Below are 16,532 nucleotides of genomic sequence, written 5' to 3'. Positions count from 1 at the left end.
AGGTGCTTTCGAACTGCTAGGTTGGCAGGCGCTGGGACCGAGCAGCAGGAGCGCACCCCGCCACAGGGATTGTCATAGATGAACACAAACTGCATGCAGGTTAGTGAATGGAGTTCCATGCAGAGGAGAGAGTGAGTTGGCAAAGGAGATGGGAAGCTTGGTCCCTCCTCTGTGCCTAGCATAAAAAGCAAATGGGCTGCTAGAGGAGGGTTCCTCCCTTCTCCACAGAAATACAGCTTTTGCGTCTTCTTTGATAGCCCCCAATAAGCTAGTAAAGAATACTGCAAGACAGTAATGTAGGGTGAGGGAAATTATTCACAAGGCTGGATTAAAACATAAAAACCAGCAGATAAATTAAGTGGTTTAAGCTCTACTAAAACCACATGCACCCAGGGTGGATTTCACCCAGAACCTAAAACACACACCAAATAATGTAATGTGCCAGGCTAATAGGTCTGGAAAGGGAGTTTCACAATTTGGGAGCCACCAGCAAAAAGACCTTCTTGCTAGTAGCTATCCTCCTACACTGAGAAGGCAGGGGCTACTAGTTAAGGACCATCAAAGCAGAACTTGATTGGCAGGCAGGCTCATGTGGGAGAGAATAGCCCTTTCGATACCAAAGTTGTTTAGTACTTTGAAGGTCAACACCAGCACCTGAACTGAACCCAGAAGCAAACTGGCAACTAGCGAGAACCTTTTAGTAGTGCGGTGCTGTGAGAGCAGCCATCAGCCCCATTAATAACCCAGTTGCGGTACTCAAAACCAATGATGCTTCTTTAATGTTTTTCAAAAGTCACATGCAACACATAATAATAGTTTGGCCCAGAAGTTACTAGAACATGGACAACTGTCACTTGTAACTGACATTATGATGTCATACTATGTAGTCAGTTATTCAACAAGTGTGGAATTTCATTCTGTTTCACCTCTGCACATCCCATTATTGTTCACTCTGCACTGTGTTACAGGAGCTACTGTTCTACTCTGGGGGCTACCATTTCTTTGGACGTTCATCCCCTCCATTAGCCATAGCAAACTTCATTTGATTGCTCCACGTCTTCCCAGTTATCCCAGTTTCATTCTCCATTCTTTTACTATGCCACATATCTCTGCTTTACAGCACTGCCCATGTCAGGAGAGACCCATGGCCTTGTTTATAGCTTTCTGCAGTACAGGACCTTTTTCTTCCATTTAGCTGGCCACACACAGATTCCCTTTTTAGCATTCAACTTCCATTTCCATTGTTTTAAACTGCAACTGCTACTCAGTTGGAGTTTGGGAGGCACCACAGTTTAGTGGCAAAGCATTTGATCCCTGGAATCCCCAGTTCAAAGGATCCGGTTGTCAGAGCTGAGAACAGCTGATCTGCCCTGGTGCGAGGCAGATTCCTGCGCATCTGTTTTTCCTTATGGGTATCCTCCTGAAACAGATCGGCTCATGGCAAAGTGGGCAGAGCAAGGTCATACCAGCAACATCGTGATCAAGCTCCAGCACCACGGTGATGGGATTCAGGAGAAAGATAAGGAATTTCTGCAATAGGGAGCACTGCAGGATCGCAGTCAGGATCTGTCAGGATCCCACGGATAACAAAGCTGGCTTTACCAACTCCTGTTCTCCAAGCCTCACTAAAATGCATTCAGGCACACTTGTTTGCGTTACGTTAAAAGGAAGAGGCGCTCCTCCTTATGGGATAGTTTTTACCAAAAGCACATTTACCCGAAGGCTGCAGCTTCGGACGTCAGTCATGCCCTCTGGAAACGCCGACTTTATCTGCGCGCCCTACAAATTTAGTTCCCAGCCAGCACAATATTCTCCTGCGTTTGGCTACCCGGGCGCGTACGAACAAGCCTGCGTGTGCCCAGCCGACGGCGCCTGCCTGCCGGCACCCCGCCACTGCCTACGGGAGCGCGTGGGGAGAAGTGAATGGGCAAGGAGAGGAGAAATGACTCGGAGTCCCCAAGGCAGAAAGGAGGAGAGACGCCGGCAGCGGCCGCCAAGTCTAAGCCTCGGGACCAGAAAACAGCATCCCCCATGTTCGCGGCGCAACTCACCGGGGGCTCGGCGGGCGGCCGCCGCCGCCATCTCCGCTTCCTCTTTTCGCCCAGGCGCCGGCGGGGAGACCAGTCATAGCCGCTTTCCCCATCGGAGCTCGACTCAGGGACAAGAACCTCGGCCATCGAGCCCCTTCTGCTCAGTCCCGCCCGTCGGGGGCGTGGCAAAGCGGAAAGGGCGAGGCTGAGCCCAGCTCCGCTGCTTCATAGGGCCAAGCCGGGCTGGCCGCTTCCGTTGGGATCCGACCGACCCCGATATTATTATTTTCCTTTCCGCGACTCGCTGACGTTGAGAACTCCGGATCGGGAGGGCGGGGCTTAATGGAGCCCCAGGGAGTTCCTCGCCGCCGCTGTTTGCTTCACAAGTATACACCAGGGGGTTAACGACCTTGGTTGTATTTCTCAGCAGGTGGAAAGGGGGAAAGAAGAGTTTGTTGTGGCTGCGGTCCAGAGTCCCGGCCTGGATCACTCCCAAAGGAATCGGGCGCAGACAAAGCAGGCACAAAGCAGCTACGCGCTTGTAGCAAACACACAAACGCATGATCCTCTGTGTCACTCATGGCTAGGAAATGTGTGATCAAGGCATGCTTGAGTCAGGTTCTTGTATTTGGCTTCAGGACAGTTATTCACCGACGCTTCCCTCCAGTTCAGGCCAAGCTAGGAATAATTGGCCTTGCAGTTGCAACTGTAGATACATCTTGCGGCCTAAATAATCAAGGATACATCTTGCAGTTTAGCTACGGGATGGTGTTTCTGCAGACTCAGCACTTAGCAGGCTGAAGTCAGCTGTGTACGTGATGTGATCGATTCAGAATCGTGACGCCCCTGAATTAAAACACACAGGTATGGCACTCCTGAGTTATAGCTCTCGGGTATCTGAAAAGTGTTCTGTGTAAGCAGAGTGACAGATGATGTGAGCATAGGTGTGCTGTGCTGTGCCTTTCACCTTCCAGCTAGCTGGAAGAAACTTGGCAGCTTCTCTGCATTCCTAACCAGGCACAGGCTCTTCTTGCTGTCCTGCTAGGTACTGATAGTGGACTGTAGGTTATTGTTAAGCAGAAATGCTTCTTAGAAGCTGATACCAGGGAAGTGGCCATTGAGTGTATTAACCCCCCCCCCCATGCTATAAGCTGCTTAGAATGTAGGGGCTTACCCCTCCCTGCAATACCAGTCTGTCAAGTATCTGTTAAACTGAGCATACTGTCAATGGAGCATTCTCATGAGTAATAACAGGTGCAAATTTGTAAATAGCAGACTGAGGAACCAAGGTATATAACATGTCCAGACTCACCAAAATAAGGCAATCAGCCTTACATTAATCTTGGCAAACAGGATACAAGCCACATACTCTGTTGGAGACCACCTCTTTCTGTCATCATCATCATCACCATCATCATCATTTATTTATACCCACCCACTGGTTTCCCCAGGCACTCTGGACGGCTCCCAACAGAATATTAAAAACATAATAAGACATCAAACATTTAAAAACTTCCCTAAACAGGGACATATGTGACATATGATAGCTTTGGGTGGTCCTTGGCTAAAAGGCTGTGCAACTATTCAACAGTTTTGACAACTTGTTATGTATGCTTTTAGAATCCAACTTATTTCTGTGATTGCGAGTTGTTTCAAACATTGTTTAACAATGTGCTTTTATGTTGTAATCTGCCCTGAGATCTAAGGGTGAATACTGTGTTATAAGAATAAGGTTGTATATATATAAAATAGATGTTGATAAATGTACCAAGCAAAGACATACAAATACAGTATGTAAGCCACATGTCTGAAACCCACAGAAAAGTCCTGAAACCATTTTCTCTCTCCCAAAATGACCTCAAATATTTCTCTGCAAGGTCAAAGGAAATGGGAAATCTCCCCGTTATTATTTCTGACTTTTTAAATTACAAGTACAGAAACAAAGAAAACTTCAAAGAAAACAGAAACAAAAGACCTATGCAGCAACAGAGTATTTTCCAAATTTGTTTTCATATTCTGAAATAGATACAACTGATGAAGCCTTATTTCTAAAATTCAATTCAAATTTACTTTCTGACAGAGGGCAGCTATCAGACATACGCCCTAGATTGCAAACTTATGGATCTGTGCTTGAAAGCCAAGTCCAAAAGAACTGTACTATATTTCCCCAGTAAACACTCACAGAACCCAGCTGTATATAGTGGTTGTTAAGAGATAAGCTCAGCAAGCAAATCTTTTTCTTTATCTGGCCATGTACGGGCGTCTCTTTTTCCCAGATCCTTCCAACAACTAACCCAATTACGGTCTCACTCTCAGCGGAAATCATGCCATCTTGGGGGAGGGGCAGGGAAGCAATGTCTCCTATTCTACCAGTGGGGCTGCATCGCTTGGAGAAGACAAAACTCTTATTTAGAAAATTTAAAAATCAAACTTGCCATTTGAATTCTTGGCTTTTCCCTCTGCACACCCAGAAACTATTTTCTTTCTTCCTATCTATCCAGTGCTTTTTTTCTGGGGGGTACGTAGGGATACGCATATCCCTAAACATTTTGTGACTCATTGAAGGGCAGTATTTCAATGAGTGGGAAAATGAGAGTACCGCTAAACATTTATTGAAGAAAAAAAGCACTCTATCTAATCTTATCTATCTTCACCATCCTGTCCCAGCAGTCAGTGAGGGTCGAGTCTTGCCCCGAAAATATTTCCGTCAAAGCGACAGGGATTGTCTTCCATTTATGTCCGTTTCATTTATTTAAATTTCAGCCCCGCCGCGCCTGCGTACTGAATGCACGCCCCCCCCCCCCGCGGGCCGAGTTTCCTCCGTCCGCGTCTCTTGCAGAACAGGGCTCGTAACGCAACGGAAGCTCTACCTTTGTTACCCGGAAGGGCACTCCGCCGCCGCCGCCGCCGCCGCAAGCTCCGCCCGCTTCGGTTGGGCCCGGTTGCCATGGCGCTCTCCCCGTACGTTCAGTCCATGCAGGAGCTGTTCCGGGCCAACACGCGCATCCGCGAGTTCCCCGCGCACGTGGCCAAGGTCCACTCGGTGGCCTGGAGCTGCTGCGGCCGCCGCCTCGCTTCCGGCTCCTTCGACAAGACCGCCAGCGTCTTCGTGCTCGACAAGGACCGGCTGGTCAGTGCTGGCTGCGCCAGGCGGGGAAATCGGAGGAGCAGAGAGACCAGTTGCCGCAGCCGGGGGCTGGCGTGAATCCTGCTCACTTGGGCGCCTAGCAGTGGTGACTTCGCTCCCCGGCATATGGCTCTCTGGGATCCGTGAGGAAAAGTCGCCGCATTTAGGGCTTTTCGGTTTAGAGGTGTCAATGAAAGGAGTGTATAAAACACGGCGTGGTGTGGGGAAAGTCGGTACCATCTCTCATAACAACACTGGAAGTCGTGGGGATCCACCGAAACGGAATGGGAGAGGATTTAGGACAGAAGAAAGTGCTCCTTCACATCACATAGTTAAACCATGGAAACCCCAGTAACCGTGGTAGCTGCAAACATGGATGACTTTAAGAGAGGATTGGATAACTTAACATGCTTCTTCCATGTTTGGAGACAGTATGTTTCTGAATACTAGTTGCTGGAAACCACAAGGTCCTACTTTTGGGCTTCTAATATGGTTGGCCACTTTGAAAGCAGGATGCTGAACTAGATGGGCCATTGGTCTGATCCTGCAGGTCTTTCTGGAGTTCTTATTCCTAAAAGAGGTGTGACACGAAAACTGAGCACTTAGGCTTGGATGATAGTGTGCTTAGAATGATTACTAAGTCTAGTTAGGCTGCTTGTGAGATGCATGGTAATTCAAAGGATCATCATAACATTTCCCTTTTGAAGGATGTGTGTGTGTTGATTACTAGTGTGTGTTTTCCGTAGGTGAAAGAGAATAATTACCGTGGCCATGGAGACAGTGTGGATCAGTTGTGCTGGCACCCCAGTAACCCAGACTTATTTGTCACTGCGTCTGGAGACAAAACCATCCGTATATGGGATGTCCGCACTACTAAATGTATTGCCTCCGTGAATACCAAGGGTAGGTATCACTAATATTCACTGAAAACAAAGCTGTCCTATATGCTTTTGTTTTGTATTTTGCAATGGTTTACTGCGTTTATTGGGTTCAAGTACAAGAACCTGCGCAAGATGGTCCTAAGAGGCAGTCAATCTCCACTGGCAACGTAGCCCACATGAACGATTCTTCTTTTTCTATCTTTGTTGCTCAAGAAGGTGCTGAGATCGAAATTAACTTGTACTATGACTGTATTTCAAAAGCATTGATTGAAGGTATAACTTATAGATACCATTTTACCAGTACCACTAGAAACCATCTAGAGAGTTGAGCGGGGGATGAGATTCTTAATGGTGTTTATAGTGCAGCTATCTTGAGCTGCGAGGGACTGGCAGTTGGAGACCAACAGTAATTGGAGGGCCACAGGCACCATATCTCTGGTGAAGAGAGTATAGGTAGATAAGCTGCATTTTATAGGACTGGGTATACGTGATTATGTTAGAAGTTCTTGGCTTAAAAATGCAGGTGTTTGCGTGTTGACTGAACTGTTCCTGCCCAGCAAGGAATTCAGTAGGTTCAATTTCCCCTTCCTTACTTTTACAGGGGAGAATATTAACATTTGTTGGAGCCCCGACGGACAGACTATTGCAGTAGGGAACAAGGATGATGTGGTCACCTTCATTGATGCTAAAACATATCGGTCCAAAGCTGAGGAACAGTTCAAGTTTGAGGTGAATGAGATCTCTTGGAACAATGACAACAACATGTTTTTCCTCACCAATGGCAACGGTTGCATCAACATCCTCAGGTACCCTCACCATGGCCTTTACTGGGAAGGGCAGCAAGTGAGTTGGCTGTCTTGACTTTTGTATAGGTGGTGGGTGGGGAGAAATACTTGTGGCGTGTACACCCAGGTGGGTGTACAAGGGAAAACTGCCTTGTGGACCTAACTTAGGCCTAAGGACCAGAGGTTTCCCATCACAGAGGCACAATAAATATGAACTCTTCCCTGATCCCACCCTGTGTCCTAGCTCATACCCTTGTTTGGTTGGTACAGACCTACGGCTTTATCCCCACATTCCAGTCAATGTAACAGAAGTTGTTTTGTGCCTTCTGTCATTCCCTCTAAATTGGACATCTAAATCTGTCATTTGGATACGTCTTAAACGACCTCATATTCCTGCGGGGAACTCTGTAAGTGGAATACAAAAAAATTGTGTTATTCCTGTTGTTATAATGCAGTTACGTACAACTGCCACAAAGCCTCCCTAGACTGGGCAACTTTTGTTGCCTCTACTATATAAGCAGGTTTTAGCTTCCATTTTGTGACCAGTAAGAAGACATTTCTAGATATTACATAGCTAGTAAAAGGGCTGTTTTCTCCCCAACTCACTCCAACTTCATTTCTTTAACTTTCTACAGCTATCCAGAGCTGAAGCTCATCCAGTCAATTAATGCCCATCCTTCAAACTGCATCTGTATCAAATTTGACCCAACGGGCAAGTATTTTGCTACAGGAAGTGCTGATGCATTGGTTAGCCTCTGGGATGTGGATGAGCTTGTATGCGTGCGATGCTTTTCTAGGTGAGTTATCATGATCTGTGAACTTAATGACCTTTTTTGACCCTAGGGGTTGTCAAAATGTCTATACCATACCTTATTTTGCATTCCTGCAGCTAGGTATGTAGATTGAATAAATAATTCTTAACCACTTGCACACTGAAGTGCTCTGAATGGGTTGTTGCTCTTGGAAGAAATTGAGTGGGAGGAGGTCATGAATGATATATGAAAATGTCAATTCAGTTTACTGCCTTGGCAGGGTAGACTGATTTATATCAAGGAAATTTAAATCACTAAGAAAAAAAGACCAGTTTATAAAGCATTGGATTTAAATAAGTTGTTTTTATTTTAAAATTCACGTTTTTCCTGATCAAGCAGATATGCTATCCAGTTGTTGTAAAACACACTGCTCAGACTAAGCTGAGCTTTTATACAACCTATGAGCATAATCCAAAAATTTTGCTTCTGCAGTTCATAACATCTTTGTGGATATAAGAGACAGATTTTTGTTCAAATCTTTTTTTTGGGCACGGGTTCTAAGGAACCCACATGAATGCAGTCTACTGAAATTTATATAAGCAATGACTTGTAAAGATACTGTCTTTCTCTGTGTTTAGTAATGATAATTTAATAAATAATCTAATAATTTGAGTACTGAACTTACTACAAAGTTCTAGTAGTTGGGTGGGTACATGGATAGCATTGTCAGTGTGTGATTTCCAATGCTTAACTTTAAAAGTCAGAATTTCACCGTGGCTCATTTTTTTTAGTAAAGCAGCCTTTAACTCAGTCTTTTTATCTGTTGTACTTCTGGAAGTTGTTATGTGCATGTTGTAATTAAGTTGGATACAACCCATACAGTATTTTGATTTTTACAACATTGTGTGTAGAAATCAATTTTCCATGCTTTTAAAAATCATGATTTTCTATCCAACCTGAGTGACAGTAGGAAGAGCAAGCTTGGAGGATTATTAGGAAAGCAGTTGAATATTAAATGGCTCATATAACTGCTAGATGTGCAGCCATATATGGAATATGGTGAACAAAAAAGATTAAGGAGGACATGCTCAAGATCAAGAATATTTATTATTTTATATGTAACTTAAAGTAAGTGGTGTGGCCTGAGAAAAGAGGAGAAAATTTTATGCCTTTCCTAATACTTTAACTCTGGCTAGCACAATCTATTGGCAGAAAAGTCAGAGAAAATACAGACTGTGTGTAGCTACGTATATATGTATGTGTGTGAGTGTAATTAATGTACAACATTTGTTATCATAAGATATTATGGCCTCTGGTTTAGCATTAAAAGGGGATTAGATAAATTAATGGAGGATTGCTTTATCAACAGCATGAAGGTGACTAATTAGAACTGCCATACCCAATGGCAGTATTTTTCTCCCTGTTGCTAGGAAGAAATAAAGGGGGAGAGTTCTTGGCTTTGGGTGCTATTTTCATGCTTCCAAGAGGCATCTGACTGGTATCTGTCTTCTCGCCACAACCCTTATTCCATTTGCTCCTATATTTCAGGCTCGACTGGCCTGTGAGGACATTGAGTTTCAGCCATGATGGGAAGATGCTGGCTTCAGCCTCTGAAGATCACTTCATTGACATTGCTGAGGTAGAAACAGGTCAGTGCTCTTCTTCTCACCGTCTGCCAAGAAAGGCAAAGCAATTCTAAAAACATGTACTAGGGAATGAGCTCGGATGAAGATCATGTTGGTTTTGAATAAGCTTTCACTATCAATGTGTGTTACACTTTTCCTGTTATCTACTGGAGATTCCCTAAATTTCTTTTGGTCCATTCCTAGACCTAAAAACTTGGCAAAGCTACGCATATCTGGTGTGGGGGAATCCAGGCAGAACATGCAGGAGTAGGAGGATATTGTCCCAGCCAGAGGTGGGGAACTTGACAGCCCACGGGGCCTTCCTGTTTGTTCTCGCCTCCCGACATCCAGTCCCTGCAGCAATTAGGATTGAAAATAGTCTCTTATAGGCTCCAAAAATCTTCTTTCAAGTTTCCTTTCTGCACCGGGGCATTTGTGGGGGGAGGGTTGAAGGGATAAGCCTTTCCTTCCCGTATGCTGTGACGCTCACCCCCATCCAAAATTAACCCTGTTCTGCAATTTGGCTCGAAAGAAGCCGACCTTATGAGTCGTAATCACTTAGGCTGGAAAAAAGAATTGCTAGGGTGCTGGGAGAAGAGTGAGTGTGGAAACACGAGTGCTTCATTTTTGCTAACATAAAATTCATAAAATAAAAGTTCATAAAATTACAGGGACTATTGCTCTTGTTCTCAAAGCAATAGTCCCTGTAATTTATGAACCACCAGTATTTTACAAACCCCTCCTCTGTTCTTGCTGGCTGGTTGAGAGCTTTTGGCTTTGAATTGCACTTGTAATTTTATGTAAAAAGATTGCGGTGTGAAATTCTTCTTCGATGGAACTCATTAAACTGCATTCTTCTACAGAGGCGAGCCAAGAACAGGGTGTTCCAGCTGCATTTGTCTTGGTTCCTGGGTTAACTCTGTCTTTATATTTCAGGTGAGAAGCTGTGGGAAGTGCAGTGCGAGTCTTCAACGTTCACTGTGGCTTGGCATCCAAAGCGGCCCCTGTTGGCCTTCGCCTGCGATGACAAAGATGGCAAATATGATAGCAGCAGAGAAGCTGGAACCGTGAAGCTCTTTGGTCTTCCCAATGACTCATAAGAGAAGCCTCCTGGGGACTGTATTTGTAACCTAGTATTCCTAGTCAAGCCCACATATGCATTGCTTCTCTGTTTCCAATTTTTGAGCAGGAGCAGCACCATGGTTTGACATTCCCATGCCTAGAAAGCTTGCTTTTTGAAGTTTTTGTAAAATGCCCAACCATTCTAAAAGGCTGACTGGCTGACTAAATTCTCCAATTTCTAGGCCGTTAATTGTTTTTTATTGCAAAGAGGAAGCTACAGCTGCCAGTGGATTTGAGTGTCTTGTGTGCTGTGCGTTCAGTTAGGAAAACAATCCCTGCCCTCTAGTTTCTCAGGATGTAGCAGGCAGTCCCTCTAAATCCATGTGACTGTGCCATTGTCATGACTTGTGTCTCCCTTAAAAATGGAAAGACTGGGGAATACTGTATGCAGGTTTTCTGTTGTCACATTTCGAATCCTCCTTTTCCTTTGGAGGAGTGTGCGTCTTGCCTCCTTTGGAGGTTTTGTGTGTGTGTCTTTCATTCCTTTTGCACCTTAGGGTAATGAAAGGAGAAGGGATCGGGAATAGGGTTATTTTTTTGTTTGAACCTGTTCTTGTATTTTGGATAATTTGTTTCAGTAAATAAAAACATAAAACCTGTCTGTGTTGTAGTTTTTAAAAAGCCAATATATTGAACTACCAGGATGTACAAATAATGCAATTCCAAGAATACCCCTCTGTGCCACTGTTTTCTCTGAAGAACAGCATAATGAAACTGGAAGGCGCAAAGAAAGGCAAACTTAGGGATGTTTTTGTTTTCCATGGGGCTTCCTGGAAGCATTTGGCTGGCTGCTGTAAATTAGGATGCTGAAGTAGAATGATATTTGGTCTAATCCTTCAGGTTTCCTGCCACGGTCACCCTAGCTGCTGGTGCTTCAACACCATTCCTGGTTAAGGCTTTCTTCCACCCCTTTAATGACGTGCTTAGTGATGTTTTCGGGTCACTCCTGGGTTTGATGCTGTGCATGCATGCGCAGTGAACACTTCGTTTGGACTCTCATTAATTGGTTGTTGCCTGTACTTTTATTTTATATTGAACATTGCCCTCAAATTATTTTTGAAGAAGGGGAGCATATAAGTATTTTAAATAAATGAACATAAACATCCTATTAATGATGGTGAGAAGAGTAAGTGAGTATTTTCAGATTGAAACACTGGAACCTAGATCATAACATAACATATTAATTCCTTTTTAGTAGTACTGTACATTTTTTAATCAGCAAATTTGCAGTTCTTTCTGGAGCCAAGCTTCATGATGCCTGTGTTGGCATATTATTTCCACTGGAGGGCAGTTTGACCCTTTAGTAGTAGAAGAAGTGATTCTGGCAATCCCAGCGCTCAGCCAATTAAAGCCCATTCTCCATCTTGCACCAATTGTTCCCTGGCAGGTCAGCTGCTACATTAGTAAGATTTGTTTGGAGCCTCTTCAAAGCTGAGATCAAACGGCTGCAGTCCATGAATTATGTAGATGCTAATCCTGTAGCCTGCAGGAAGCTCCACTGGCACAGTCTGGTACCTAGCCATTTTTCTGAAAGGAAGACGGATCTCTGCAGGGAATGGGGGAATCCACCAGACACCCTCTTCATGGGGGCACTAAAATACTTAATTAGTTGATTTGCATGGAGTGTAGAGTTTCACACAAGTTAAGCTCTACTAGTGACTCTAAAACTGCCATGGATCAATATTAGTCTTGACAAACCAGGTTGCTAGGCACAGATTGGACAATTCAGAGAGATTCAGAGCTGTGTTGGGGAACCTGTTGTCCTCTTGATGTCATTAGACTCCACCTCCCATTATTCATAGCCAGCGTGGCAAGTGATTGGAGGTGATGGGACTTGTAGTTCAGCAACATTTGAAGGACCTCAAATTTTAACAGTGGACTAGAATCGCACTGATGATACCTATGAGACTGGCACATTTTAGGCAAAGGAAATCGAAAAATTTGGAGGCTAAACGCCAGGAGTGCCTGGTTGTGTAGATGCTAGGCATCTAGTATCATACATAAGCACATATAAAAATTATGAATAATGATAAACTTGCATGGGATGCACTTTGCAGTCAGTTACTGCAGACATATTTGATTAGACAAGGCTCTTGGCTATTGACTGTCAGTTCTTAGAATGAGCCCAGGGGAAAAGGAGAATTGAGGGTGAGCAGAGCTGCTGGTAATGGTTAATGGATGAACTTCCTCAATTGCTGGTTTCTCAAGGATTGCTGCAATCAGTGGGGATGTAGCAACAATAATATGAGAAGAGCCCTACTATACTAAAGGTAAAGGGATTCCTGAGCATTAGGTCCAGTTGTGACTGACTCTGGGGTTGCAGCGCTCATCTCGCTTTATTGGCCGAGGGAGCCGGCGTACAGCTTTTGGGTCATGTGGCCAGCATGACTAAGCCGCTTCTGGTGAACCAGAGCAGCGCGCGGAAATGCCGTTTACCTTCCCACCGGTAAGGTAAAGGTAAAGGTACCCCTGCCCATACGGGCCAGTCTTGACAGACTCTGGGGTTGTGCGCCCATCTCACTTAAGAGGCCAGGGGCCAGCGCTGTCCGGAGACACTTCCGGGTCACGTGGCCAGCGTGACATCACTGCTCTGGCGAGCCAGAGCCGCACACGGAAACGCCGTTTACCTTCCCGCTGGTAAGCGGTCCCTATTTATCTACTTGCACCCGGGGGTGCTTTCGAACTGCTAGGTTGGCAGGCGCTGGGACCGAGCAGCGGGAGCGCACCCCGCCGCAGGGATTCGAACCGCCGACCTTTCGATCGGCAAGTCCTAGGCGCTGAGGCTTTAACCCACAGCACCACCTGCGTCCCCTTCCCACCGGAGCAGTACCTATTTATCTACTTGCACTTTGGCATGCTTTCGAACTGCTAGGTTGGCAGGAGCAGGGACCGAGCAACGGGAACTCACCCGTGGCGGGGATTAGAAATGCCAACCTTCTGATCGGCAAGTCCTAGGTTCTGTGGTTTAACCCACAGCGCCACCCGCAAAAGGCTAAATCTAGTCCAGTACATTCTGTCCCCTACAGTGGTTAGCCAGATGCTTTGGGAAGTTTACAAGCTGAGAGGTACACTGCCCCTGACTCTGGAGGTTCAATTTTATTACTGTAGCTAATTGTTATTGATAAACTTCCCCTCTATGAATTCCTCTAGTCTTAAAAAAACCCCTGATCTATACCGATGACATTGTTATGGCACGGGAAAGGCAGCAGGGGGATGGCAAGCTGGAGAAAGACCGGGTGGCGATGAAGAGAGAGATGCCCTGGGCTGCTACAGTTCCAGCTCTGTCCAGAAGCCTGCCGGGATTCTCAGCAGGTGACCAGTCTTCCATTCCTCTCCATGGCACTAATCATAGCAATTACTTAATTCTATTCCAAGCAGGGCTGAGCCCTCCAGACCAAAGAGCTGCTATTATCCTCTCTGGTTCTGCTGCCTTAGTCCTGCAGCAATCAGCTCCCATTGTCTCCCCCCAGCCCATAGTGCTGCCCCTGGGGAACTTGCAAGTAAACAGAAGGCTAAGGGAGCTTCCTGCCAAGCTTAGGAGCCCAGTGTTTCTGCCTCCCCCTCCTTTTCTTCTGCTGTGTTCAGGTGGGTCAAGACAGATGGGACTCCTAGGCACTCCTGTAGGCATTATTCATGAGGGCAAACCTCTGCATTAGTCCCAGCCTTCTTAATGCACAAGAGCACCATATCACTCCGGGAAGAGATTCTGCATTCCCTTATTTGCTTTGTGCTCACCAACAGCAGCACTTTCTGCATGGAGGCCCCCTTAATGAACCTGTGCCATCCACAGATGTTGTTGGACTACAGCTCCCTGTTGATTTGTAGTGTCCCGTGCACAGCGGAATGATGAGGAATACGTGCCAACATGCTCTATATTGTTTTATTTACATTTCAAAGCTGGTAGATTACAGAAAAACATCTTGCCTCTGCCGGAGCAGAAAATGCATCCTCTCTCCTCTGAAGCACGGAGAGAATCACACTGAGTGAACAGTGAAAAACAGGAAACCAGTGTACGTCACATCCAGTCTCCTTTCCCGTGGGAAAACCCAACAGTACAGACTGTGGAATGTAAACACCTGTCTCGTGACAAGCACTTCGCTGCACAGTGAAGAGAGCAGAAACCAACACTCCCATCATCCTTGTCCATTGGCTTTGCTAGCTTGGGTTGATGGGAGTTGGGAGTTCAGCAGCATCTGGGGAGGAATTAGACTAAAACTGACCATATTGGTCAGGCCAGTTGGGGCTGCTTGGAGTTGGAATCAATATTTGGAGGGCCACAGGCTCCCCACTTTTGACTTACGAACATAGGAAGCACACCTTATGATGAGACCACAGGTCCATCTAGCCTAGTATTCTTTTCTCTGACTGGCAGCAGCTGTCCAACATTTCACACAGAGGTCTTTGCCAGCCCTTTAACTGGCAAAGATGCTTTACTTGGAGCCTGAAATCTTCTGCATGCAAGGAGTGTGCTGTTTGGTAGTGTTAATAGAAATAAATGGTTTAGGCCAGAGTAAGCATATTTTGTCCTCTTCAGACAGGAGACTTATACCCTTTTAAATCTTTCAACTGATGTAGGAATTCCAGCATGTTGAGTTTTTACTGAACTTAAGCAATTGTTGATATGAACATAGACCACATTGCCACAACATACTGTTCTGCATGTTGATAGGGATTTGGAGAATCCCCTGTAATTCACATGGGAACATACTTATAAATGGTTAAGAATAAATATTCTATAACAGATTTTTCAATAGGGAAAGAAGGTGGACTCTTAATTTCCAGGGGGTGGTGTGGAAAGTGCCTTGGTATATAGAAGAATGGTAGCTTGTTCACAAAAATCCAGCTTACCTGGACAGCTAGAACTCACAGGCCTTGTAAACTGCAAGGGCAGAGCCTGTTTCAATGTTAAAAAGGGAAAGGAACAGCCTTCAAAGCGGCCTGTGAGATGTTATGACAAGGCCTGTGCATGGTCCTGGAACTGTCATCCACATGCTGGATGAATTAGTCAGTGACCTCAGGTTGTTGTGGCAGTGCCTGATAGATACATATATCTGGGACCATGTCCTGATAAGAGTGAACACAAGCATGAAGGCTTGCAGCAGCACTTACATTTGGTAGGCTTCTGAGCTTGCTTTATGTTACTGCATGCACCAAATGATCAACTGTAAACCGACCTCACAAGACCCCAAGTCATCCTAGCCTTACTGTGTGTACTCGCTGGTGGCTGCGATAACTTTTACCCTGCTTTTCAGACGGAGAAGTGAAGTTTGCAGGGAGGCAGCAACTTGCCCAAGGTCACCCGGCAGCAAACAGCAAGCCTGTATCCAAGCCAGGCAGCTCCTGAGCTCCCCGGGTGTTGGCTCCTTCCCGAAGAAGGGTTGCACTTACTGCCAGTCATTACCGTATGGCAAGCACTGTAGTGCCCAGCAGGGATCTGGCCCAAAGAACGAGAGCAGCTTGTTCCTAGCTCTCTCTGTCTGGCACAAATATCCTGCAGTTGCCAGTAATGTTGGCTCTAAAAACTCTTTGCTTACTAGTACAGAGCGTGCATTGTCATTCTGATCCAAGTGCTGGGGGCAGGTCATAGTATTTAAAATAAGAGCATGGCTGCCACTCCCACCTGGCATGCGACCAATGAACAGCAATAACGTTGGGCTAGCTAGCTATAGCACCTGGTGGTCCTGTGAGATTATTCTCTCTAGCTCTGTCCCTTCCTAGGGGAAGAGAACAAGAGAGGGAGGCTGTGAATTGTTCTTCAGCACTGAGATTAATGTAAGGAAGGAAGTATCAACACTTTTAATTAACCATCTCTTGAACAGTTTTAGGTCAAACAGGTTCCTCACCACTCCAGAAGTGGGTTATCTCTGTCCTAATGAATGAGCAGAAGCTGGAGTGGGAGGAAGCATGTTAAGTACACTTTCCCAAAACCTGGGAGAGCATTCTGTCAGAGCAAGCATTTTTGCTTGCCAGAAAGAACCAGCCCCTCTCATCTCCCACTGTGCAGTGTTCTGGAGGTGTGTGCAGGGGAAAGGGAGGTAATTGTGAACCCTGCCCATGATTTATTTTTCTGCAGGGACCCTTATTTGAACCCCCAGCAGAGGTGGCTAACCTGCAGCTCTCCAGAGTGAGAGAGTCTCCAGTTGTGGGAGTCACCAGTTCGACAACCCTCAGCCAACATGCCGGCTCAATGGTTAAGACTGATGGGACTTG

General features: G+C 45.6%; 2 protein-coding genes and 1 long non-coding RNA gene across 7 annotated transcripts in view; 1 reads left to right on the top strand and 2 right to left on the bottom strand.

Annotated features, from left to right (window-relative positions):
* The window catches only part of SIMC1 (SUMO interacting motifs containing 1), a 289,791-nt gene that overhangs the window by 25,051 nt on the left and 248,208 nt on the right, over positions 1-16,532 (bottom strand). The window contains exon 1 of one of the 5 annotated variants that reach the window (XM_079968227.1): positions 2,440-2,875. The exons of 1 other annotated variant lie outside the window; for it this stretch is intronic. In XM_079968227.1, coding sequence (XP_079824353.1) covers positions 2,440-2,592 — 153 coding nt within the window. In that variant the 5' untranslated portion in view covers positions 2,593-2,875. Of the gene's footprint in view, positions 1-694; positions 714-1,716; positions 1,999-2,051; positions 2,354-2,439; positions 2,876-16,532 lie in introns of those variants that run through there. 3 more of the 5 variants (XM_079968228.1, XM_079968230.1, XM_079968235.1) reach the window with 3 other exon arrangements.
* Positions 4,923-10,921, top strand: THOC3 (THO complex subunit 3). Its single transcript, XM_079968308.1, has 6 exons — positions 4,923-5,160; positions 5,904-6,060; positions 6,640-6,844; positions 7,459-7,620; positions 9,124-9,224; positions 10,137-10,921. Exons 1-6 carry the CDS (start codon positions 4,978-4,980, stop codon positions 10,298-10,300), a joined length of 972 nt encoding a protein of 323 aa, XP_079824434.1. The 5' UTR covers positions 4,923-4,977; the 3' UTR covers positions 10,301-10,921.
* LOC307211620 lies at positions 7,711-9,117 on the bottom strand. Its single transcript, XR_013836543.1, has 2 exons — positions 8,004-9,117; positions 7,711-7,962 (listed from the first exon to the last, which is right to left on the bottom strand). It is a non-coding gene; the product is annotated as an uncharacterized lncRNA (long non-coding RNA).

The sequence above is a fragment of the Podarcis cretensis genome (genome assembly GCF_951804945.1).
Source record: "Podarcis cretensis genome assembly, chromosome: 2".
NCBI lineage: Eukaryota > Metazoa > Chordata > Lepidosauria > Squamata > Lacertidae > Podarcis > Podarcis cretensis.
The sequence above is the reverse complement of the archived record's forward strand: the minus strand, read 5'-3'. Positions and strand labels throughout refer to the sequence as shown.

Excerpts from the sequence above, each read along its gene's own strand:
- THOC3 (XM_079968308.1), top strand. The coding sequence starts at position 4,978 with ATGGCGCTCTCCCCGTACGTTCAGTCCATGCAGGAGCTGTTCCGGGCC. Across the intron at positions 5,161-5,903 it reads TGCTCGACAAGGACCGGCTG|GTGAAAGAGAATAATTACCG; the intron begins GTCAGTGCTGGC and ends TGTTTTCCGTAG. Across the intron at positions 6,061-6,639 it reads TGCCTCCGTGAATACCAAGG|GGGAGAATATTAACATTTGT; the intron begins GTAGGTATCACT and ends TTACTTTTACAG.